This window comes from Bos javanicus, chromosome 1 (genome assembly GCF_032452875.1).
Source record: "Bos javanicus breed banteng chromosome 1, ARS-OSU_banteng_1.0, whole genome shotgun sequence".
In the NCBI taxonomy this organism is placed as follows: Eukaryota; Metazoa; Chordata; class Mammalia; order Artiodactyla; family Bovidae; genus Bos; species Bos javanicus.
In genome coordinates this window covers 146,039,534-146,066,637 of record NC_083868.1, presented here as the reverse complement: position 1 = coordinate 146,066,637, position 27,104 = coordinate 146,039,534, and the positions used below count along the sequence as shown (strand labels likewise).

At 48.0% G+C, this 27,104-nt stretch overlaps 1 protein-coding gene across 4 annotated transcripts in view; it reads right to left on the bottom strand.

The window, feature by feature from the left end:
• The window catches only part of DIP2A (disco interacting protein 2 homolog A), a 121,853-nt gene that overhangs the window by 33,293 nt on the left and 61,456 nt on the right, over nt 1–27,104 (bottom strand). For all 4 annotated transcript variants that reach the window (XM_061424111.1, XM_061424117.1, XM_061424126.1 and 1 more), the window contains 8 exons: nt 27,011–27,104; nt 25,961–26,080; nt 24,927–25,041; nt 23,549–23,688; nt 3,520–3,656; nt 3,094–3,174; nt 2,536–2,663; nt 126–240 (listed from right to left, as the gene is read on the bottom strand). In XM_061424111.1, the coding sequence (XP_061280095.1) occupies nt 126–240; nt 2,536–2,663; nt 3,094–3,174; nt 3,520–3,656; nt 23,549–23,688; nt 24,927–25,041; nt 25,961–26,080; nt 27,011–27,104 (930 nt within the window). The remainder of the gene's footprint in view (nt 1–125; nt 241–2,535; nt 2,664–3,093; nt 3,175–3,519; nt 3,657–23,548; nt 23,689–24,926; nt 25,042–25,960; nt 26,081–27,010) is intronic.

The following is a 27,104-nucleotide window of genomic DNA, read 5'->3' as shown; positions in this document are numbered from 1 at the left end:
ACACACCGGAACCCCTCTGGGCAACACCTCCAGCTACAGTACACATTTGCTGGAAACATGGCACCAGCGGGTCCCAGTTCCTGCTCCACACCCCAGGGCCGGTGGAGCCGTGGGCCCACGCCCACCTGCAGCACGCGGCTCATCCACTGGAAGCTGTCCTCCTCGGAGGCGTCAGGCCGCTGCTCTGCCACCAGCACAATCCGGTCGTCATGGAGCACTGTCACGGAGAACACTGCAATCCTGGGGGAGGAAGGCAAGCGATGACCACCCGGCACGATCGGGCACGGATACTCCACCCCATGAGATGGAAACTGTGGTGGGGCTGGAGGGAGACGTGGTCCACAGAACGTAAAAGGAACCAAACTTCCTCCAACGTGGAAAAATGAGTTTCCATTCACAAAGCAGACAGAACCTGGGTGCAGAGAAAAAACAAGGCTCACACTATTAAAGAAGTTTCTCCTTAATTGTAATGTTAAGCCATGCGATGATGTCTTCATGTAAAAATGTGTATCCAGAAGATCCATTAATTACATAATTTTTCAGTGCAGCTGATGAAATCTCTCCCCGTGCGTGACTCTGCTCACGTCTGTGACTGACGTCTGTGGACTTGTATTTCGTGTCTTACTGAAGAATTCGACATGTTCACCTTTTCTGTGTGTTGCCTTTTTCTTCTTTTAGACTCGAGTAGATTCTTTTCCCTCACAAGACCGGTAGCTGGCATGTCTGCCACGTGAGCCCTGGGCCTCATGGACCTACCTGCTCACCCATTCCTCTGGCCACTGAGCACACAGGTGCCACATGCACACATACACACCCACACACTCTTTCTCTTTTATACACGCTTCACCCAGTATTAACATTTCCTCACTTTCACCCATCTTATTTCTCTTAGTACCTTACCTGAAAGCGTTTTCAAGAAAACAGTCTTTGTTATAAAACTTCTGAAACCTATATACCCAAGACCATTTTCACTGCAACCGCACAATTAAGTGACATCTTGGGATGCATATAGTAAAATCTAGGCTAAAAGTTCCTCTGAAAACCTTAAACATCACTGCACGTCATCCTCTCGCTCCAGGCCCTCTTCTGGGGTGTCTGGCGTATCCTGGCTGGAGACCCACCCCGTGGCTGCCTCCTCCAGCCGCAGGTTCACACGTGCACCCCCTCCCCTCCCTGAGGTTACTGTCTGCATGCCACCCCTGCTCGCTTCACTTTTCTCTCAATTTTTCTTTTAGACTTTCTATTTCTTCACTTTTGGAGCAGTTTCTTCTTCTGGCTTTCCAGCTTATCAGCTCCCTCCCCGGCCGCCTCTGCCCCACATTTATTCCACCTACTGAAAAACTGCTCTGTTGTGGTGCCTTGACCTCACATTGCAATAATTCCTGCAGGTATCTGCCCAGGGCTCAGCTCCTCTATGGTGAAGGCAGAGAGGTCACCTCTCCAGCCACAGATGCATCCACCCCACAACCCAGTCAGCCACCAGGCCAGCGTCACCTCCAGGTATCATCAGGTATCGTTGGCCACGCCAGGCAGTCTCCCTGACATACCAGGAGCACGTGCGGGCTACCCAGTGTCCCCTCCGTGGACACCTATGTTAACAGTGCCTCCAATTTCTGTGTGTGCCCCGTGCCCCAGCTCTAGGATGCATATACCCACCAGTTCCACCTGCCCAGCTGGCTCCCCCCAGGTGGTCAGTCACCCACGGCCATCACTCCAACCTGGACAAAGGCCGGCAGCCATGCTGACCCCTCACTGGCAGAAGTCCCTGATGATTTCTTTAAGGTATAATGGACATGAGTTTGAGCAAACTCTCAGAAATAGTGAAGGACAGGGAAGCCTGGCGTGCTGCAGCCCATGGGGTCACAAAGAGATGGACACAACTGAGTGACTGAATAACAACATATTCACAGGAAGGCTCTGGCCAGGCTCACAGGCACCCTTGTTTGAGTAATAGAAGCACTCCCATGAGAAGAATAAAATGAAATAGGTGGCTGAGTGGGCCAACCAGGAATGGAACCCCTCCCCTAGGACAAAGAGCCCTGAGCTGGACAGGCCAGACAGGGCCCTTCCTCCCCATCCCAGCTGTCTGGGGCCCCGACCAGCTGGGCCCCCTTATCTGCTCTCTGGATGAGAACCTGTGAAGTGCCTGCCTGACACGTGCAGGAAAGGTAAACTGACTTGATCTCAGGAAAGCAAGGCCCCTGGTAACTCTCAGGAAAAGGCCTCCATTCCGGCCTGCATCCCTGAGGTTCTGCCCTCAGGCACACAGCTCCTGGGTGGTGCTGGCCCAGTCTCCGTGCCCAGGCCTTGGTCTGGGTCTCACCCTCAAGAAATCGTGAACTCTGCAGATGGTGAGGACTCTGACTCAGGCATCCTCCTGCAAACATCGTCCTGTTCTTTGCGAAGTTCTCCAATGTACAGGAATTATTAGGTTTTGCGTATTCACAGCACTGGGCTCTCCTTCCAATGTGGGGACCTCTCGAGGGTTAAGCGGAGAAGGAACCTAAAGGTGAGGCAAGGGGACCCGCGCATCACCTGCCTCTGTAGACAAACTTCATGGGCTCCACGGCCAGCGCAGTGGCCACCACGTCATCCGCGTTGTGTCTGCGAAATCCCACCACCATCAGCCCGTCCAGCTTGCCCACGACGAAGACCAGGTCATCCTGAAGGCAAGGACGCTGGTTGGGCAGAGGACACACAGCAGGCCCCGTGGCTCAGGGCCTGAGACAGAGACCCGACAGCCCACAGACCAGGTAACTCACAGACAGGCCCTGCAGGCCCCCTGCCCACGGTGACAGGAAACACAGGTGGGCTGACCTGGGGTGAAGGGGCCCTAAGCCTGGTGTGCCGGAGTGGGGATGAGGGGGTGTCCAGAGCAGGCGTCAGCGCAGGGAAGGTCAGAGGTGGGCACACAGCGAGGGTCAAGTCTGTAAAGCACTCAAGGCTAGGGACAGGGAACCCCAGCCTGACAGCACTGATGGTTGGGCAAGATAGGACTCCGTCATGGGGCCTGGGCACTGTGGACATTGAACAGACCCCTCCCCAGCTCTGAGCCTGGCTGGTGGCCCGGGTTTGGCAGCAGGACACACTCACAGGCCCGATGAAGCCCAGAAGCCCTGTCCTGGTGAAAGGTCGGTCGGAGACAGGTGCGCCCCCAGCGGTGACCGGGACAGTCTGCACAGAACGCAGAGGACAACAGTCCTAGAAGCGCTATCACCACATCTCCCAGGAGGGGATAAGGCTCCCCACCCAACCCCAACCCACCCCACCCTGAGGCCAGAGGCCCTACTGGCTGGCGTGACCTCCATCAGGCTCCTGCCAGCATGGCCTCCAGGGCCCAGGCTTCCCCTCCCACCCCTGTGAAGGCACTGAATTCTCCCGAGGATCCAACGGCTCCAGACCCGAGGCCAGCTTCCCCAGGCCACCCAGGGTCCATCAGGGCTGTAGGCATCCTGAGGAAGGCCACACTCCTGCACGCCTCACCCACCCTCCCACCACTGTTGTGGGACCCGCAGGGACCTCAAAGACGTTTTTGGTGATCCCAAGCAGCCCATAGTACGCTGTCGCCGTCGCACTGGAGTCCACACAGATCTCTCCAACTTCATCAGTTTTGCAGAGATGAGGGGTGCCCTCCACCTTCACAACACACACGTTAGCTGAAGAGAGAAAACAACCCTGGAGAGCACGCACACGGACACTGAGGTGGACCATCCAGACACCTGTGTGAACAGAACCTGCAGGGTGGACACCAACGGCTGTGCTCCCGCTGCAGAGACCCACACCCCGCTGGCCACAAGCCTGCGTGGTCTGTATGTGGTTCGTGCAGGTGACAGAAACTGCTCCCAGTGACATGGGCTCCGTGGTCACCCTGCACTGCCCTCCTGAGCCCTGTGAGATGGGAGATGCTACTGCACGCCTCTGTCTTTGAGGCCGGCTCACACTCCAGGCCTGATGACCCGACTCCAGTGCAAGTCCCTCTTGCGGCCCCTCCCACAGCCCAGTGACCCCCTGCTGTCTTCACCAAACAGCACCCCCACCAACATGGCCACCTGTGGCCCAGCCCTCAGCTTTGGGGACCTTGCCTGTCTGGCTCCTGCAGCCCCAGTTACCAGCCTGGCCACAGAGCAGACATCCAGAAAGGCCTTGATTAGAGTGACATGCATACCAGAATATGCAGCATCCCTTGAATGGAACTCAGTCGCTCAGGCAAGAACCAAACACCCACAGTACTGGGCGAAGTCCAGCCTTCACCTCTGCCAAAAGATTCCCTGATTGACTCTCATCTCCAGGATGAGTGAGGAAGACACGCAAGGAAGACGGTCCGGGGGATGGGGGCGGACCCTGGGTCAGTCTCTTCTGTTGGTTCACAGATCAGGTCATGGCATCAGAGGGGCAGGGAGCAAGAGTGGTGCTGCCGCCTGGCCTGCCCCCTAGATACACACACTTGCACACAGTCCAACCTCCCTCCCACAGAGACCCTCCCACGTCACAACCAGACAAAAAGGCACAAACCCTGCACGTCCTGGGGACAAAACCCTGGGGCTGACTCAGGAGAGGACTGTGCACCTGACTCAGAGCTGTACCCGTCCTGTCAATACACACACCTGGGGGAGCATGCACACACGCAAGCACACACACACGCAAGCACGCACACACGCACGCACCCTGGGCAGCAAGAACACACGTGCACACACACGGAGGGGGGCACGCACACATACACACACCTGGTGGAGCACATACACATATACACACACACACCTGGGGGAGCATGCACGCACACACACCACACACTCTCAGGGCAAAAAGCACATGCACACACCTGGGGTGGCATGTGTCCACATGCTTGCACACACACACACCCAGGGCAGCAAGCACACACACGTACATGGCAGGGGGGCCCACACGCATGTGCACACACACACACACCCCTGGGGGAGCGCACACACATACCCAGGGCAGAAAGCACACACATATACCTGGGGGGGCACATATCTGCACACATGCGTGAACACACACACACGGGGGGCACATGCACACAAATACATATACCATGGGCAGCACACATGCGTGCACACACACTTGGGGAGCACATGTCTGCACATGTGCACACATGCACACAAAGTGGGAGCACACACACACACCCAGAGCAGTAAAAACATGCACACCCACACATATGCACACACACACACGGGGGACAGAGCATGAAGACACACACACACACTCAAACCCAGGGCAGCACATGTGCGCGCACGCACACACACACTTGTGACAGCACATGTGTGCATGCACACACACCAGGGGTGGCACAGGTGCATGCACGCACACACACACACCCCTAAGGGGACCACATACACATCTGGGGCAGCACATGTGCATGCACACACACACACACCCCTGGGGGAGCACCCACACACCTGGGGTGGCACATGTGTGTACACATACACGCACACCCAGGGCAGAACATAAACACCCAGGACCATGTGCACACATACAGACTCTGGTCCAAGTTTAAGAATAAAATGAGCCCCACTATGAAAGTCCTTACACTTTCAATCAGAAGAATCATCTCTTTTAGTATTTCATCAATCTTTAAAAAAATTCCTGTGTTCACCTCATAAAAGCTAAGAATCACTAAGACCTTGTTTTTTACTCCATAAGATGTTTATCCTTGAGTCCCTGCTTCTGCAGAACTTGTGTCATTGTTCAGTCACTAAGTCATGTCTGACTCTTTGTGACCCCATTGACTGTCGCATGCCAGGCTTCCCTGTGCTTCATTATCTCCCAGAGTTTGCTCAAACTCATGTCCATTGAGGTAGTGATGCCATCCAACCATCTCATCCTCTGTCTCCCCTTCTCCATCTGCCCTCAATCTTACCCAGTATCAAGGGTTTTTCCAATGAGTCAGCTCTTCGCATGAGGGGGCAAAGTATTGGAGCTTCAGCATCAGTCCTTCCAATGAATATTCAGGACTGATTTCCTTTAGGATGGACTGCTTGGATCTCCTTGCAGTCCAAGGGACTCTCAAGAGTCTTCTCCAACACCATAGTTCAAAAGCATCAATTCTTCGGCATGCAGCTTTCTTTATGGTCCAACTATCATACCCTTACATGACTACTGGAAAAACCACAGCTTTGACTAGACGGACATTTGTTGGCAAAGCGATGTCTCTGCTTAGTCTAGGTTTGTTATAGATTTTCTTCCAAGCAGCAAGCATCTTTTAATTTCACGGCTGCAGTCACTGTCCACAGTGATTTGAGAGCCCAAGAAAATAAAGTCTGTCACTGTTTCCGTTGTTTCCCCATCTATTTGCCATGAAGTGATGGGGCCAGATGCCATGATCTTCATTTTCTGAATGTTGAGTTTTAAGCCAGCTTTTTCACTCTCCTCTTTCATCAAGAGGCTCTTTAGTTCTTCTTCACTTTCTGCCATAAGGGTGGTGTCATCTGCATATCTGAGGTTATTGATATTTCTCTCAGCAATCTTGATTCCAGCCTGAGCTTTATCTAGCCTGGAATTTCACATTATGTACTCTGAATGTAAGTTAAATGTGCAGGGTGACAATATACAGCCTTGACATACTCCTTTCCCAATTTGGAACCAGTCCATTGTTCCATGCCCAGTTTTAACTATTGCTTCTTGTCCTGCATACAGATTTCTCTGGAGACAGATAAGGTGATCTGGTTTTCCCGTGTCTTTGAGAATTTTCCACGGTTTGTTGTGATCCACATAGTCAAAGGTTTTAGCATAGTCAATGAAGCAGAAGTAGATGTTCTTCCGGAATTCCCTTGCTTTTTATATGATCCAGTGGATGTTGGCAATTTGATCTCTGGTTCCTCTGCCTTTTCTAAATCCAGCTTGCACATCTGGAATTTCTCAGTTCAGGTTCTGTTGAAGCCTAGCTTGAAGGATTTTGAGCATTACCTTGCTATTGCTAGCATGTGAAATGAGTGCAATTTTGCAGTAGTTAGAACATTCTTTGGCATTTCCCTTCTTTGGGATTGGAATGAAAACTGGCCTTTTCCAGTCCTGTGGCCAAACCTGAGTTTTCCAAATTTGCTAGCATATTGAGTACAGCACTTTAACAGCATCATCTTTTAGGATTTGCTCATCTGCAGAACTGATGAGTCCTTGATTGGGGTAAACATATATATGCAAGGGAAAAAAGACAACTCACTCTCTAAAACAGTAGAACTCGAAAAAAATCTATTAGGTTGGTGCAAAAGGTCAGTTTTGCACTGTTGAATTTTGCCTTTTGATATTGGAATAGTCTTAAATATATGTGGTTGTTATACATCATTTTAATGCACATTTTTTTTTTGCTAAGAAATTACGTTAGACAAAAAAAATCAAGTGCTTTTTTTAAAATTCAAGTTCAAAACAGGTCGTAAAACAGAGGGAGACAACTCACAACATCAACAACGCATTTGGCCCAGGAACTGCTAACAAATGCACAATGCAGTGTTGGTTCAGGAAGTTTTGCAAAGGAGACAAGAGCCTTGAGGATGAGGATTGTGGTGGCCAGCCACTGGAAGTTAGCAATGACCAACTGAGAGGATCACTGAAGCTGGTCCTCTTACAACTACACAAGAAGTTGCCAAAGAACTCAACACCAACCATTCTATGGTTGTTCAGCACTTGAAGCAAATTGGAAAGGTGAAAAAGCTCCTAAGTGGGTGCCTCATGAGCTAACTGCAAATCAAATAAAATCATCATTTTGAAGTGTCATCTTCTCTTATTCTACACAATAACAACGAACCAATTGGACTGTGACATGAGACAAAAAATGGATTTTATATGATAACCAGCAACAATCAGCTCTGTGGTTGGACCAAGAAGAAGCCTCAAAGCACTTTCCAAAGCCAAACTTGCACCAAAAAATTGTCATGGTCACTGTTTGGTGGTCTGCTGCCGGTCTGACCCACTGCGGCTTTCTGAATCCTGGTGAAACCATTACAACTGAGAGGCATGCTCAGCAAATCAATGAGATACACTAAAAACTGCAATGCCTTCAGCTGGCATTGGTCAACAGAGTGACCCCAATTCTTCTCCATGACAATGCCCAACTGCATGCTGCACAATCAATGCTTCAAAAGTTGAATGAAATCAGGCCACAAAGTTTTGTCTCATCTGCCATATTCATCTGACTTCTCGCCCACTGACTACCACTTCTTCAAGCATTTCGACAAACTTTTGCAGGAAAAATGCTACCACAACCAGCAAGATGCAGAAAATGTTTTCCAAGAGTTCATCTAATCCCGAAGCACAGATTTCCTTTATGCTACAGGAATAAACAAATTTATTCCTCACTGGCAAAACTTTGTTGACTCCCTAAAATGGCAGAGGAATAGGACAGGGAGACCACCTTCTCCCCCACAAATTCATCAAAAGATCATTTGAATGCTGAACAAACTCCACAAAACAACTTCTGAACGCTGGCAGAGGACACCAGGCACCCAGCAAGGCAGCCCATTGTCTTCGAAAGGAGGTAGGACAAAATATAAAAGATAAAAAGAGAGACAAAAGAGTTAGGGACGGAGACCCATCACAGGGAGGGAGTCATGAAAGAGGAAAAATTTCCAAACACCAGGAAACCCTCTCACTGGCGGGTCTGTGGGGAGTTTTGGAATCTCAGAGGGCAACATAACCAGGAGGAAAAATAAATAAATAAATAAAACCCACAGATAACGTGCCTAATTGCAGCTCCCACCGGAGAAGTAGCGCAGATGCTCACGTACACCACCAGCAAGCGGGGGCAGAACAGGGGGGCACGGGTTGCATGCTTAGGGTAAGAACCGGGCCTGAATGTCCTGAGGACAATCTGAGGGAGCTAACGTGAGATAGCAATCCAAACTATAGGATAGCCAGAGAGAGAGAGAAAAAAAGAGAGAGAGAGAGAGAACGTTCCCACAAAAAGCTCTAACCTAAGGCACTGCCAGGCCTGCTCACAGAACAAAGGACTGAGCAAATACCAGAGGAGAGCTAGCTGGCTTCGGACTGGCCCATCCCCTGCCACAGGCAAGGAGGCAGGCGGGTGACAGCCAGAGCCAGAAAGGGGCAATCTCAGCCCCAGGGACAGCATCCTTTACCAAACTGCGAGCAGGCTCCCAGGTGCTAACTAAGTCTTCCTGGGATCCTGGACAGTTGACATCTGCTGGAAGGGTCACAGCCAGGGATCAGCTCCCCAGAAGAGACACACGGCACACCTGAGATGGCACTCCCGCTGTGCACCCAGGAAACCAAGCGGCTGGGACTGGGGAGGTGATAAGACACACCGCCCCACCTGGGGAGAGTGCACTCACCAAGCACCTGGTCACCTGAGCTGCTCGGACCTGGGAAGGGCACAAAACGCAGGCCCATCCGAGTCTGCGCCTTTGTGGAGTACCTGAGAATCTGAACCTGAGTGGCTTAGACCTGGGAAGGGCACACAACCCAGGCCTGCTTTAGAGAGTTGCAGAGCAACCTGGAGCCTGAGCAGTGTAGACTGGGAAAGCACACACGCAGTGAGTGGGGCAAACCCAGTGTGGCCGAGACATTGCGAGCACTCCCCATGCATGCCAGTGATACTTGTTTGCATTGTTCCTGCCTCCCCACAGCATGACTGAACAAGTGAGGCTAAACATGTGACCACCTTTGCCCCCTTGTGTCAAGGCAGAAATTAGACACTGAAGAGACTTGCAAACAGAAGAAACCAAAAGAAACAGAGGGACCCGCTTTGGAAGTGACAGGTGCAACAGATTAAAACCCTGTAGTTAGCACCAACTACAGTGGAAAGGGCCTACAGACCTTGAGAAGTATAAGCTGGAACAAGAAATTATCTGAAACTGAACTGACCCCACACTGCCCTCAACAGCTCCAGAGAAATTCCTAGATATATTTCTACTATTCTCACTTTTTAAATTTAAAAAAATTTTAAGTCCTTTATGACCCCCTTTAATTTTAATTTTTATAAACTACTATTACCTTGCAAAAAAAAAGACCCTATTTTTAAAGCAAATTTCATACATGTTTTTTAAATTTTTCTGATTGTGTTTTATTTTTTTAATATTGTATTTTTGACAGTCTAACATCTACTCTAGATTTTTAATCTTTGCTTTTTGGTATTTGTTATCAATTCTGTACCTTTAAGAATCCAATCTTCAGTACCCATTTTTACTTACAAGTGTGATTACTGGCTTGATTGCCCTCTCCCCCTTTGACTCTCCTTTTTCTCCCCTAGGGTCACTTCTATCTTCTCCCTCCCCTTCTCTTCTCTACCCAACTCTGTGAATCTCTTTGGGTATTTTGGGCTATGGAGAACACTTAGGAAACAGATTACTGGCTAGATCTGTCCCTCTCCTTTTGACCCACCCCACTTCTTCTCCTGGTTACCTCTATCTCCTTCCTCCCTCTTCTCTTCTCTATGTAACTCCGTGAACCTCCCTGGGTATTCCAGGCTGTGGAGAGCACATAGGGAAGTGATTACTGGCTAGATTGCTCTCCCACCTTTTGATTTCCCCTCTTCTCCTCCTGGTCACCTCTATCTCCCTCCCCTCTCTTCTCTTCTCCATGTAACTCTGTGAACTTCTCAGGGTGTCCCTCACTGTGGAGAATCTTTTCTCCATTAACCTAGATGTTTTATCATAGGTGTTGTATGGATAGAGCGGTCTTGAGGCTACTGTAAGAATAAGACTGAAAACCAGAGGCAGGAGGCTTAAGTCCAAATCCTGAGAACACCAGAAAACTCCTGACTCCAGGGAACATTAATCGATAAGAGCTCATCCAAAAGCCTCCATACCTACACTGAAACCAATCTCCACCTAAGAGCCAACAAGTTCCAGAGCAAGACATACCATACAAATTCTCCAGCAATGCAGGAACATAGCCCTGAGTTTTTATATACAGCCTACCCAAAGTCACACCAAACCCAGAGACACCTCAAAACTCACTACTGGACACTTCACTGGGCTCCAGAGAGAAGAGATCCAGCTCTACCCACCAGAACACCAATGCAAGCTTCCCTAACCAGGAAACCTTGACAAGCCACTTGTCCAACCCCACTCACACGGAGGAACCTCCACAATAAAGAGGAACCACAAACTGCCAAAATACAGAAAGGCCACCCCAAACACAGCAATCTAAACAAGATGAAAAGGCAGAGAAATACTCAGCAGGTATAGGAACGTTATAAATACCCACCAAACCAAACCAAAGAGGAGACAGGGAGTCTAACTGAAAAAGAATTCAGAATAATGATAGTAAAAATGATCCAAAATCTTGAAAACGGAATGGAGTTACAGATAAATAACCTGGAGACAAGGATTGAGAAGATGCAAGAAATGTTTAACAAGAACCTAGAAGAAATAAAAAAGAGTCAATCAATAATGAATAATGCAACAAATGAGATCAAAAGCACTCTGGAGGAAACCAACAGTAGAATAATGTAGGCAGAAGATAGGATAAGTGAGGTGGAAGATAGAATGGTGGACATAAATGAAGCAGAGAGGAAAAAAGAATTAAAAGAAATGAGGACAACCTCAGAGACCTCTGGGACAATGTCAAACACCCCAACATTCGAATCATAGGAGTCCCAGAAGACGAAGACAAAAAGAAAGGCCATGAGAAAATACTTGAGGAGATAATAGTTGAAAACTTCCATTTTAATGGGGAAGGAAATAGCCACCCAGGTCCAAGAAACCTAGACAACCCCAAACAGGATAAACCCAATGTGAAACACCCCAAGACACATACTAATGAAATTAACAAAGATCAAACACAAAGAACAAATATTAAAAGCAGCAAGGGAAAAACAACAAATAACACACAAGGGGATTCCCATAAGGATAACAGCTAATCTTTCAATAGAAAGTTTCCAGGCCAGAAGGGAATGGCAGGACAGACTTAAAGTGATGAAAGAGAAAAACCTACAACCCAGATTACTGTACCCAGCAAGGATCTCATTCAAATATGAAGGAGAAATCAAAAGCTTTACAGACAAGCAAAAGCTGAGAGAATTCAGCACCAACAAATCAGCCCTTCAACAAATGCTAAAGGATCTTCTCTAGACATGAAACACAGAAAATGTGTATAAACTCGAACCCAAGCAACAAAGTAAATGACAACACAATCATACTTATCAATAATTACCTTAAATGTAAATGGGTTGAATGCCCCAACCAAAAGACCAAGACTGGCTGAATGGATACAAAAACAAGACCCCTATATATGCTGTCTACAAGAGACCCACCTCAAAACAAGGGACACATACAGACTGAAAGTGAAGGGCTGGAAAAAGATATTTCACACAAATAGAGACCAAAAGAAAGCAAGAGTAGCAATACTCATATCAGATAAAATAGACTTTCAAAGAAAGGCTGTGAAAAGAAACAAAGAAGGACACTACATAATGATCAAAGGATCAATTCAAGTAGAAGATATAACCATTATAAATATATATGCACCCAACATAGGAGCACCGCAATATGTAAGACAAATGCTAACAAGTATGAAAGGGGAAATTAACAGTAACACAATAATAGTGGGAGACTTTAATACCCCACTCACACCTATGGATAGATCAATTAAACAAAAAATTAGCAAGGAAACACAAACTTTAAACGATACAATGGACCAGTTAGACCTAATTGATATCTATAGGACATTTCACCCCAAAACAATGAATTTCACCTTTTTCTCAAGTGCGCACGGAACCTTCTCCATGATGGACCACACCCTGGGTCATAAATCTAGCCTTGGTAAATTTAAAAAAATTGAAATCATTCCAAGCGTCTTTTCTGATTACAATGCGGTAAGATTAGATGTCAACTACAGGCAAAAAAAACTATCAAAAATACCAACATATGGAGGCTAAACAACATACTTCTGAATAACCAACAAATCACAGAAGAAATCAAAAAAGAAATCAAAATATGCATAGAAATGAATGAAAATGAAAACACAACAACCCAAAAGCTATAGTACTCAGTAAAAGCAGTGCTAAGGGGAAGGTTCACAGCAATACAAGTTTACCTCAAGAAACAAGAGAAAAGTCAAATAAGTAACCTAACTCTACACATAAAGCAACTAGAAAAGGGAGAAATGAAGAACCCAGGGTTAGTAGAAGGAAAGAAATCTTAAAAATTAGGGCAGAAATAAATGCAAAAGAAACAAAAGACACCATAGCCAAAATCAACAAAGCTAAAAGCTGCTTCTTTGAGAAGATAAATAAAATAGACAAACCATTAGCCAGACTCATGAAGAAACAAAGGGAGAAGAATTAAATCAACAAAATTAGAAATGAAAATGGAGAAATCACAACAGACCACACCATAAGAGACAACTATCAGCAACTAGATGCCAATAAAATGGACAACTTGGAAGAAACGGACAAATTCTCAGAAAAGTATAACTTTCCAAAACTGAACCAGGAAGAAAGAGAAAATCTTAACAGTCCCATCGCAAGCATGGAAATTGAAACTGTAATCAGAAATCTTCCAGCAAACAAAAGCCCAGGACCAGATGGCTTCACACCTGAGTTCTACCAAAAATTTAAAGAAGAGCTAACACCTATCCTACTCAAACTCTTCCAGAAAACTGCAGAGCAAGGTAAACTTCCAAACTCATTCTACGAGGCCACCATCACCCTAATACCAAAACCAGACAAAGATACCACACACAAAAAAACTACAGGCCAATATCACTGATGAACACAGATGCAAAAATCCTTAACAAAATTCTAGCAAACAGAATCCAACAACATATTAAAAATGAGAGAGTCAGTTCCTAGGCAGGTTGATAGGGAGTCTAGGGGTCCCCAAGGAGAGAGGGGTCTGGAATTCTCAAGGAGGAAGAAAGGACAAACTTTTTTCTTTCTCCACATTCCTTAGGATTATATAACAATAATGTATCCTGCCTGAGGACAGTCTTTGGATTAAACCTTCTGGCTAATTCTGTTATCTTAAAATGTAAATTATGGGAGTAGGTCTGATGAGGTCTTTACAACCTCCATTCTTTGGAGTATAGAACTTCATTGCTAACACTAGCAAGCGGGTACTCTTTCTGCCCCCTTCTGATGCCTATGTCAGAAGCTTTCTCTATCTCCTTTACACTTTAATAAAACTTTATTACACAAAAGTTCTGAGCGATCAAGCCTCGTCTCTGGCCCCGGATTGAATTCTTCTCCTCCAGGGGCCAAGAATCCCAGTGTATTCGCATGATTCAACAACAGCCTTTCATCTTGGGGGCTCATCCGGGATCCTTCAGGACAAGGTAAGGATGCTTGGAGCTTGAGTTCTTTGTTCTCTTAGCGAACACGTTTTCTGCTGTGCTTTACTAACTCTACTGTGTGCTTGTGTGAATGAATGGCATGCCCTGCGTGAAGCAAGTAAGGAGCCCTGCTCTGCGGTCCCACAGTGATCTCATAGGGCTTATGGCAGAAACCTGTCAGGGTGTTATATCAACCTGCCAATGCCAAGAGGCACCCAATGTCTCCTTCAGGAACCGACCAGAAATGGGCAAAGTGTGTGGACGGAACTCTCCTTTCTCGGTCAAACATTTTGGTCTCTTTGACCATTTCATAACTCCTTGGGAATTAGAAGTACTAACCTAATCTATTGGATCATAGACTTTCAAGGGACTTGTGATCTATACTGGTATTGTGTACTGTGGCTTAGGTCCCAAACTTGGATTGGTAGCCAATAAAGCGCCTAGCCTTGCTAGAAATCGAAAGTTCGGAATCTAGATGGAGCTCTAGCTCCCAGAACATCTCTGAGGTTAAAGGTTACTCAGATTGGGACTGCAATGGGTTTTTTTCTTTGGTAACGCTGACTCTTAGTAGATCAGAGGAGGCTGTTATACTGGTGTGGTGATGCTTGGAAAGAACATCTCAGTTTTATGTTCACGTCGGTCTTATTGTAGTCAGGAAATACTCAGGGTTGTGCACAGGCACTCAGGTGACAAATGTTTCCCCTAGTAGTCACAGCTTGGGAGGCAATCCGAAGGTTACTCTGATTCACCGCGGGTGACATCAGAGGCAAGCAAGGTTAAGGGTGAAGAGCTGGACGTCAAGTAGGGATGCTATCAAGTCTACCCCTGGTACATCCCCACCCCATCTCGGTGGCAGAACCGGGAGGGACGAGTACGGCACCTGCATCGGTAAGGGACAGGCTAAGTCCGACCAGGAAGGAAAAGCTTTTGGTGTAACGTCTGTCTACACCCCCATCTAGAGAAGGGAGGGACGCCTCGGGTAGAAAAATGGCGCTCGCTGGTGGCTTTTCTTCTCTCTTACAGATGGGAGCTAACAATTCCAGCCTCACTCCTTTGAAATGTATCCTGAAAAACTGGGATAGATTTGATCCCCAGGGCTTAAAGAAGACACACTTGGTCTTCCTATGTGATACTGCATGGTCACGGTATCCATTGGAGGATGGCGAACGGTGGCCAGTTGGAGGGTCTCTTAAGTATAATACTGTTCTACAATTAGACCGGTTCTGTAAGGAACAAGGGAAATGGGTAGGAGTAGCATATGTGTTGCCCTTTTTCTCTCAGTGAAATATGCCAGACTTACGTCCTAAGGGTATAGATTTGGGCGTGAAACCTTCAGCTCCCTCCTTTACATCTCCTGTCTCAGTACGACCTCAGACTACTCTGGTTTCAGTAGACACTCAGATCATCGAAGTAAGAGATGAGATGGAGGACAGGAGACAAAGAGAAGAGGAAAAACAGGTTTCTCCAATCTATCCCTAGGATCATATGTGCAGAGCAGCCAGAGAGACTGAGGAACAGCCACACAAGCTGTTGCCTCTTTATGAAACACCCACCAGGAGAAATAATCAGTCTGTGAGAGTTAATAAAGCCTTTCTCTTATCAAGAAATACAAAGAATCAAGGAGGATCTGGGAGACTAGAGGACCCAGAAAAATATATTAGAGCCTTTAAAGGTGTTACTCTGCTTTATGACCTCACTTGGAAGGATGTGATGTATATCTTGGGACAAATGCTGACTCCCGAGTCAAAGACTTGAGTTTTGGGAAAAGCGGTTGCTTATGGAGATGAGTAGCTTGGTAATGCATCAGTAGGGAAGAGGGAGAACGAGATAGCGGCCCTCCCCACTGGGAATCAGGCGGTCCCAACTACAGAACCAGACTGGGACTACAACACAGCTAAAGGAAGATGGGATCAGAGTCATTTTGTTAGATGTATTCTTGAAGGACTTAGGCAGGCACGTTCTAAGCCTTTAAACTATGGCAAATTGGCAGACATAGAACAGGAGGAGAAGGAAGCTCCTGGTAAATTCCTAGATAGACTGAGAGAAGGCCTTCGCAGATTCATTGAGATTGATCCCGAAAGTGAAGAGGGAAAAGCGATCTTAAAGGATAGATTTCTCACTCAGTCGGCTCCAGATATCCGCCGTAAGCTATTAAAACAGGCGTATGGACCAAATCAGTCTTTAGCTACTCTGTTACAACTGGCTCAGACAGTCTATTATGGTAGGGAATATGAGGAAAAGAAAGAAAGGCAAAAAAAGACAAAGGAAAAGGCAGAAGCCTTCGCCATGGCTATGAAAAACGTTCTTAAACAGCCTGAGAAAAATGCCCAGAGGGGCCCAGGTGAAAAGGGATGGGCTTGCTATTACTGTGGAAAGGAGGAGCACCTCAAATGAGATTGCCCTCAGGCATCTAAGTCGCCCCCGGCTCCATGTCCGGTCTGCAAAGGACCACACTGGAAGAGAGACTGCCCCCAGAGGCGTAGGTCTCCGGGGTAGGACTCTCAGGACTGAAGGTGCCCGGGGGTCCCCACACAAGCTCCCATCCTAATACACCTGAAGAACCCCGGGTATTAATAATTGTGGGGGGCCAATCCGTCAATTTCCTTTTAGATACTGGGGCAACTTATTCTGTGCTTACTGAAGCCCCTGGCCCACTTTCTTCCCGATCCACTTCCGTAATGGGACTGTTTGGACGAGCCAAAAGGTATTATTTCAGTTATTCTTTATCTTGCAACTGGGATTCTGTGCTGTTTTCACACAAGTTTCTGATTTTGCCAGAATCTCCCTCACCCCTTTTGGGGAGGGATGTACTGAGCAAGGTCCATGCCTCTGTTTTCATGAATATGGAGCCTTCCCTTTCTCTCCCTTTAGTTGAACACAATGTAAATCCTAGAGTATGGGCTGATGGAAAATCTGTGGGTCGAGCACAAAATGCTATTCCTGTAGTTGTTAAGCTCAAAGACCTGCACGTATTTCCACATAAGAAGCAGTATCCACTGAAACCTGAAGTTAAGGAAGGGTTAAAACCCATCATCAAAAATTTAAAGGAGCAGGGACTATTAATTCCCTGTAACAGTCCTTGCAACACTCCTATTTTGGGTATAAAGAAATTGAACGGTAAATGGAGACTAGTTCAAGATTTACGAATAATAAATGAGGCTGTAGTTCCTTTACACCCCATGGTGCCTAATCCTTATACTCTATTGTCTGAAATTCCTGAACGGGCCAAATATTTCTCAGTAATTGATTTAAAGGATGCCTTCTATTCAGTGCCTTTGGCGGAAGAAAGTCAATTTCTATTTGCCTTTGAAGACCTTACACAATCAGCTTCTCAGTTAACCTGGACAGTTTTGCCCCAGGGATTTCGTGACAGTCCTCACTTATTTGAACAAAGTTTGTCACGGGATCTACAAAACTTTAATAGCTCTGAAGCGGTGGTGTTACAGTACGTAGATGATATTTTGCTCTGTGCTGAGACAGAGGAAGCTTGTTCGCGAGCCTCAGAAGATTTCTTAAACTTTCTGGCAGGCTGTGGTTACAAGGCATCAAGAGAAAAGGCTCAGCTTTGTCAACAGTCGGTTAGATATCTGGGCCTAATCATATCAGAAGGAACTAGGGCCACAGGCCCTGAGAGAATTAAACCTATACTAAATCACCCCCTACCTATGACTTTAAGACAATTGAGAGGATTTTTGGGAATTACAGGTTACTGTCGCATTTGGATTCTGGGTTACAGGGAACTTGCCCGGCCTTTATATAAACTTATAGATGAAACTCAGCAGGCCCAAACCGACAAACTGGTTTGGTCTCCAGAAACTCAAAAGGCTTTTAAGGTTCTTCAGACTGCTCTCCTGCAAGCTCCAGCTCTGAGCTTGCCCACAGGGTCAGAATTTAATTTGTTTGTCACTGAAAGAAAAGATGTGGCATTGGGAATTTTGACACAACCCCGAGGGCCTCACCAGCAACCTATTGCTTATCTAAGCAGAGAATTAGATGTAGTTTCACGTGGGTGGCCGCACTGCCTAAGAGTAATTGGGGCAGCGGCTTTATTAGCACCTAAAGCTTTAAAAATAATTAATGGACGAAACCTTACTGTACTGACTTCTCATGATGTGAGTGGAATCTTAAATTCTAAGGTTAATATTTGGATGACAGACAGTAGGCTTCTTAAGTATCAGTCATTGTTGTTAGAAGGACAAGTAACTAAGCTTAAAGTTCGTGGAAATTTAAATCCTGCCACTTTCCTTCCTGAGAAGGAAAATGAAACACCTGACCACGACTGTTCTCAATTCCTAACTTTAAACTATGCAGCTCGGGAGGATCTAAAGGATACCCCATTAGACAATCCTGACATGGAAATATTTACAGATGGCAGTTCTTTTGTTCGGGATGGAAAGCGTAAAGCAGGTTACGCCATGGTGACTGCTGAACAGGTTTTGGAAGCAAAATCTCTCCCCCAGGGAACGAGTGCTCAGTTAGCGGAGCTTGTGGCTCTGACCCGAGCTCTAGAGTTAAGCAAAGGGCAGCAGATGGGCCTGATAATCTATGTAAGTCTACTTCTGCTGACTCCAAAAATCCTGAGTCTGCCGTTGGATCCTCAAGACAATGTCTTCCTGTCCTGGGCTCACTCCTATGCTGCATTCCACAATCGGTCTAACTGCTGGGTCTGCGGAGTGCTCCCCTCTTCGTCAGTGGAAGGCTTCCCGTGGTGGACATCCCCACTTCAAGGAAAAGACTTTCTCCAAGTCTGTGAATACCTTCGACAACAATCACATGCCTCTTCTTCATCTGATGACATCTACCAACCCTAAAATGGACTGGTGCAACACTTTGTACTCTAACTATGGAAATAATGTGACTTTTAATTTTGATTATACATTGTCTCGGTTCAATGACTATTTTGCTACATATAAGGCAAATAGGTCTAGATCTAATGGTTTTTTACCTGACGTTTATCAAATATGGGATGAGGTTATATGGCTAACTCCTGAAAAAGGACGTTTAATATCTACTGCCTCTATATGCTGGGAACAAACAGAGCCGTCCCCAAAAGTTAGCCAACAACTTAATTACAATGATTGGAAACAATTGGGATATTTGTCTCAGGAAACATGCAATGTAATCATTCCCGTGTTTTCCAATCCCAGTTCAGGTTCTCCCTTTGTCTGGCCAGGCACGAATTGGGACTGGATATCTCAGTCGCGCTGGCTTGCTCCAAACGGGACTTACTAGATATGTGGCTCTTACCTATGGGCATGGCTTCCCCCTGGTTGGATAGGGAGATGCACCCTGGGTCTAGCCTTTACTCATGGCTTTATATTTTCAGAGCTTCCAGAAAAGCCTGCTAATTTACCCCACCTTAAAACTCGGTGGGCAAGGTCTGTATTTCATTGGTATGATTATTTGGCTGCAGCGTTTGTTCCCTCTTTGGGAACTACAGATGTTATGTTACGAGTGGATGCTTTGACTAATTTTATTCAACAGGCATTACAAGATTCTCAAAAGGCTATTTCAGCTCTTAATGCTGAACAAGCACAAATTAGAAAGGTGGTTTTACAAAACAGATTGGCTCTAGATATTCTGACAGCTGCACAGGGAGGAACTTGTGCCATTATTCATACCCAATGCTGTACATATATACCTGATATGAGCACGAATGGTACTCATTTTACTAACCACATGAAGAAGATGATTAGGGCCATGGATACTCCTGAAGCCTCAACTGCCTCACTCTGGGAGACGTTAACTAGTTCCCCATGGTGGACAACTATCTTAATTACAATAATTCTGGTTGTTTTGTTCTTGCTGTTTGCTCCCTGCATCTGTAATTGTATAACTGGATTTGTTTCTAGCCTCATGAAAGCTTTTAAGTTACAAATGGTTGCTCAAACTCCTGCTACTGCTGTAGCTTCCTCCAGCTACTATTTGGGGCTCCTGGATCAGATATCCTCAATATGAGGATTAGGAGAATATGTTGCCTCACCAATTTAGGGACAATGCCCCTTGTCAGCTCGGAAGCAGTTATGGAATGAGAACGATGTCCCTTTTCCCTAGGCAACATAGTTCTCCTAAAAGAAAAGGGAGGAATGAGAGAGTCAGTTCCTAGGCAGGTTGATAGGGAGTCTAGGGGTCCGCGAATTCTCAAGGAGGAAGAAAGGACAAACTTTTTTCTTTCTCCACATTCCTTAGGATTATATAACAATAATGTATCCTGCCTGAGGACAGTCTTTGGATTAAACCTTCTGGCTAATTCTGTTATCTTAAAATGTAAATTATGGGAGTAGGTCTGATGAGGTCTTTACAACCTCCATTCTTTGGAGTATAGAACTTCATTGCTAACACTAGCAAGCGGGTACTTTTTCTGCCCCCTTCTGATGCCTATGTCAGAAGTTTTCTCTATCTCCTTTATACTTTAATAAAACTTTATTACACAAAAGCTCTGAGCGATCAAGCCTCGTCTCTGGCCCCGGATTGAATTCTTCTCCTCCAGGGGCCAAGAATCCCGGTGTATTCGCGTGATTCAACAACAACCTTTCAAAAAGATCACACACCATGATCAAGTGGGCTTTATCCCAGGGATGCAAGGATTCTTTAATATCTGCAAATCAATCAATGTGATACACCACATTAACAAATTGAAAGATACAAACCATTTGATTGTCTCAATAGATGCAGAGAAAGCCTGTGACAAAATTCAACATCCATTTATGATAAAAACCCTCCAGAAAGCAGGCATAGAAGAACATACCTCAACATAATAAAAGCCATATATGATAAACCCACAGCAAACATTATGCTCAATGGTGAAAAATTAAAAGCATTTCCCCTAAAGTCAGGAACAAGACAAGGGTGGCCACTCTCACCACTACTATTCAACATAGTTTTGGAAGTTTTGGCTACAGCAATCAGAGAAGAAAAAGAAATAAAAAGAATCCAGATTGGAAAAGAAGAAGTAAAACTCTCACTGTTTGCAAATGACATGATCATCTACATAGAAACCCAAAAGACTCCACCAGAAAATTATTAAAGTTGCCGGATATAAATCCACATTCCTATACACTAACAGTGAGAAAACAGAGAAATTAAGGAAACAAATAAGGAAAAAAAAAATAAACGACCCAAACAAAAAATGGGCCAAAGATCTAAACAGACATTTCTCCAAAGAAGATGTACAGATGCTAACAAACACATGAAAAGATGCTCAACAGCACTCATGATCAGAGAAATGCAAATCCAAACCACAGTGAGGTACTATCTCACACTGGTCAGAATGGCTGCTATCAAAAAGTCTACAAACAATAAATGCTGGAGAGGGTGTGGAGAAAAGGGAACCCTCTAACACTGTCGGTGGGAATGCAAACTGGTACAGCCACTATGGAGAACAGTGTGGAGATTCCTTAAAAAACTGGAAATAGAACTGCCATATGACCCAGTAATCCCACTGCTGGGCATATACACCGAGGAAACCAGAACTGAAAGAGATACATGTACCCCAATGTTCATCACAGCACTATTTACAATAGCCAGGATATGGAAGCAACCTAGATGTCCATCGGCACACGAATGGATAAGAAAGCTGTGGTACATATACACAATGGAATATTACTCAGCCATTAAAAATAATGCATTTGAATCAGTTCTACTGAGGTGGATGAAACTGGAGCCTATTATACAGAGTGAAGTAAGTCAGAAAGAAAAACACCAATACAGTATACTAACGCATATATATGGAATTTAGAAAGATGGTAACAATGGCCCTATATGCTAAGTCACTTCAGTCATTTCCGACTCTGTGCGACCCCATAGACGGCAGCCCACCAGGCTCCCCCGTCCCTGGGATTCTCCAGGCAAGAACACTGGAGTGGGCTGCCATTTCCTTCTCCAATGCATGAAAGTGAAAAGTGAAAGTGAAGTTGCTCAGTCGTGTCCGACTCTTAGCGACCCCATGGATTGCAGCCTAACAGGCTCCTTTGTCCATGGGATTTTCCAAGCAAGAGTACTGGAGTGGGGTGCCATTGCCTTCTCCATGGCCTTATATGCGAGACAGCAAAAGAGACACAGATGTATACAACAGTCTTTTGGAGTCTGTGGGAGAGAGCAAGGGTGGGATGATTTGAGAGAATAGTACTGAAACATGTATATTATCATATGTGAAACAGATCGCCAGTCCAGGTTTGATGCATGAGACAGGGTGCTCAGGGCTGGTGCACTGGGATGACCCTGAGGGATGGGATGGGGAGAAAGGTGTGAGGGGGGTTCACGATGGGGAACACATGTACACCCATGGCTGATTCATGTAAATGTATGGCAAAAACCACTACAATATTGTAACCTCCAATTAAAAAAAAATAATTAGTTAAAAATTTAAAAATGAAAAAAAAAATTTAAAAATGTGTTGACTGTAATAGTTCCTATTTTGATTAATAAAGATGTGTTTGAGCCTAGTTACAATGATCTAAAATTTACATCTGAAACCGCAATTATGTTTGCACCAATCTAATAAATGTCCATCCTTGTTCTGTGTGCTGATCCCCAGCACTACCACTGGGCCAGATGCAACCATGTCCCTCACTCTGGTGCCCAGCCTGTTCTGAGAGCCTACCAGAGGCAGAGCTGCAGACATGGTCCTGGGCCCGGGACTAGGGCGCACCATGACAGGGCCTGAGTGGAGATAGAAGCTGCTCTCCAGGGTCGCCAGAAGGGTGGGCACGGGCAGGAGGGGAGCTGGAGCACCGCAGGGTAGCCATGGCAAGGGGCAGCCTCAGAGCACATGCAGGGCACCCCCTACTCACAAAGCCACTGGCCTCTGGCTGGCTCTGCTCTAAATTCCCTGCTGTGACACTGCTTAAGGGGGGCCCTGTGGGGAGACGGTGCCATCACCCTCCCTCACTGCTGCCCCACCTGTGACTCGTGCACCATCCAGGCCCGTGGCCTTCCTGGAGCCCTTAGGGTCCCACTGCTGCTCACCTAACAGGCCCTCGGCAGGACCAAGACAACCCCATCATTGGTGCCTGCAGCTGAGGGCCTGAGGGCTGCAGGCCTCGCCAAGGGACAAGCATGTGACCACCTGGTGCACGAGCTTCCAGTGGGGAGCTCTGTCACTACTCCCCAGCCCTGAGAGGACCAAGGCAGGGTCATGGGGCAAACACACTGCCCTTGATACAAAGGGAGGCAAAAAACAGAAAACATGTTACAAACAAAAATCCCAGCCCACATGGACCATCTGAAGCCTGGTATTTGTGTGCTCTGGAGCCCATCCAGCCACAGTACAAGACCCTTCCCCACTATGACCCCACTGTGCCCTCACCTCCAGGCATCACCTGGCCGACGTCCTGAACTGTGAGGACCGACAGCTTCTCCTCAGCATCCACTCTGATCACCCCGTGACTGAGGCCACTCATGGACAGCACAGCTCTTCTTGGAGGAGGGCCCCCCAGGTCAGGCGGCCTGGAAACAAAATTTATTAACTGACGAGGGGACAGCTCCCTGACAACAGGATGATGTGCAGCAAAGAGCCGGCTGGTGCTAGGCTGTGGGGATGCTGGCTGTGAGACCCCAGGGGCAGGCTGCATCCTCACAGGTCCGCATGACACCCCACCCCATGTGCTCCACAGCAGGGGACCAGGGGGCTGTGGGGACCATGCAATGATGCTGCATGCCTTTCAAGGAGGGCACAAAGGTGACTGCTTCCACCAGGCAGGTAGTACTGGGACAGTGCCCAGAGCCCCAGGCAGCAGGTAAGCAGAGTCCATGCTTCCTGGGAGCAAGCCCAGAGGACCCAGAGACCAGAGGAGGTGGCCTGGAGCCACGGCAGAACAGCAGGCTGCACGACCTATTCCAGCCAAAGGCCACCGAGCTGCAGCAGACTGCCCCAAAGAGGGGTCCCGACTCCCGACTGTGAGAAGCCAGGGGCAGTAAAGCGGCTGCTGCTGCAATGCCAAGTTTGGGCCTGATTGGTTTCACAGCAGCAGGAGCTGGGAGGCTGAGAATCAAATGTCACGTCTCCTCCAGTAAGAAAAACCACTTTGCTGAGCATAAGAGGTCACCGCAGAACAAAGGCATGAAGAACCCACTGTGGTCTGGGAAGGATAAAGGTGATGTTGTTAATGCTGATTCTTATCAACATGTTAAGATTTCTTACTGCCATGGATAAATAAACAACATAATACAAGACTACAACTGAAACTCACTCTCTAACAACTAAGTTGAGAGTGGGAAATTAACAAAGTGCCCGCAAATGTGAGTGCACTGCCCTCTACCTGAGGATGGTACTCAGGGGCATGGACAGCAGCCTTAGGTGAGCAGAGATGACTGGGCAGGAAGGTGACCCCGTTGGGGCCTGGGGAGTCATGTGGGTGAGCACAGAGCAGGAGGCTGTGTCTTTCAGGCCTCCCAACCCCATCAGAACAGGGCAAGTCCTGGGCTGGAATAATCCAGGGATGGTGGTCCAGGGAGCCACCATGGAACTGTGTCACAAATCAGGACAGCCAGGGAGGGACGTGTGGCCAACAGGGCGTGCAGACGTGGCAGTCGGGGCAGCCCCGCTATGACACGAACATGCCTGGAGACGGGCCCCAGACCAGGCACTGCTCACAGTTTCTCTTGCTCAGGAACAAATCAACCAAATTTGCTCTCACAGGTAATTCAGCTGAACGAGTAAAAAGACAGAGCAACTGATCAGCTACCTGCGGATGGCCACGGTGAGTGCCTCCGGCGAGCTGGCACAGGGGCAGATGACCTCTGGCCTCAGCCCTCTGGCCTGGAAGACGTTGAGGAACGCATCACAGGAGGATATGGACCCTGCATGAGACAGAGTGGACACGAGAGCTGAGCGGAAGGCCGTCAGGCACCCAGTGTGGAAGATGCCTGGCGCCAGGCCCAGACGCTGTACCCCTTCACCTCAATCAACCCATTAGTCTCATGGTGGTGGGGGGGCTGTTTCCACAAAAAACAGGATGCGTTTTCAAATCGCTAGCAAATAAGAAGCTGACTCTCACCCCTGGCGTGGAGTCTGAGGTCTGATAGCCTCGCCCACCTACTGGCAGCTGTGCCAAATGGGAGGCGACCCCGGCCACTCACAGAGCTGGAGTTGAACCTTCTGCAGCACGTGGCCCGGCCCTGTGAGCACCCGCTCCTGGATGCGCCCCGCAGCTGCAGTCTGCCAGTGGCTTCAACATGCCTCTCCCTGCACGGGCAGCCCAGCCCTTCAACCCTGCCTCTCTGCCCACTTGCCCAGCCACCGTCTATGGTGGTGCTGCCTGATCAGGGCCTAAGTCAGCATAGCCTTGCCCCCACCGGGACCAGGGCTGCACTCCGACCTGCAGCGTTCTGCCACAGGGAGGCTCAGGAAAGGAGGGAACCTGGCCATGGGTCCTTAAGTCCAGCAGAGGGCAAACAAGACAGTCCAGATCACTCAGAGCATCAGGGAAGTGATGGGCACTCAGAGTGCTGGGATCTGGGATCTGTGGGCCGGCCGGCCTGGGGAGGGGCTCCTGGTGGCTCAGCAGCTGCTCCAAGAGTGTGGTGGAGACGCAGAGGAGCCAGCGGCCTGTGGTGCTCTGGAGGCAGGACGAGGGGCTCAGGGGCGGGTGGAGGGAATAAGAGGCTTTGGAGTGCTAGAAGGTGGGGTGCCCTCCCAACAGTCAGGTACCCAGGAGCCTAGGGTTGTCAGGGCCACGCTATACAGGGGTTCTGGGGTTTGGGGGTGGGCAGTACTCACAGGGGTTTGCACCATCAGCCACGATCAGCAGGCGCAGGGAGCTGAGGCTGACGTCCCTCTGACCTCTCTGAGCCAAGAGAGACCAATGCATGTCTCGGGACTTCACCAGTGCAGCTTGGGCTGCAGGGGAGCAGGATGTGCCTGAGTCACGGTCAGGCAGGCCCACAGAGCAGGCCACGTGCTCCCCACAGCCCACTGGGTCACCGGCAGGCAGGCCCACAGAGTAGGCCATGTGCTCCCACAGCCCAGCCTCTGGGCTTCCCCCATCTGGCCTGCCTGGAAGGCAGCTCAGTGCAGGGGCCGTTCTGACTCTCTCCCTGCCCCCACCACACCTGCCTCTTGCTCTCCAGCTGCCCTTCCCCAGCTGCCCCTCTTCGGCTGCCCTTCTCTGGCTGTCCTTCCCCGACAAGGGGGACCCTGCTCCCTCTAGCAGGAAGGGGCACTGCCAAACGCCCCCCTAGGATTCGGTTTTCATCTGTCAGACAGGGTCATCAGAGACAGCCCCCCACAGGGCACAGCCCATGTCTGCACTCCATAACTGCCAACATCATTAGTGTGGTCAACACGAACGGGGCACCTAGGACACAGCAGACCCGCCAAGCCCTGCTGGAGCAGAGCCCGGGGACACCCGGACGGTGCAGGAGTGGCCATGCTCAGGAAGCACCGACTGACTCCAGATGGACAGCAGGGTGGGTGTGGCCCTGCAGGCAGCCCCACTGCTCTGGATCATAAACTGCTTTGTTTGAACAATCAGCTTTGCTACTGGTGGCTTGAAGAGCCCTAACTTCAAATTCATGCCATCTCAAGAGCTAAGAACAGGAGCGTTTATGTGACAGCATGAAGTCAGGAGTCTACGGCCACACTGAACAGAGCCATCCTCCACGAGCCCCCTATTCCCAGCACTGGAGAGTCAGGCTGTGGGGCAGGGGGTGCCTGCCCTGGCCCCCGCCTGCAGCTCTGTGTGCTACTGTATTATTTCTTAATCACCAAAGACTAACTCAAAGACCCCTCTAAGGAAGGGTGCACAGACAGACGACGTTCCTCTGTTACCTTTATACACACACACTTTCTGAATCCAGGAGAGTGGGTTCGCCTTCATCAGCGCATATGGGATGCTGACCACATGTATCCTCTTCAAGATACT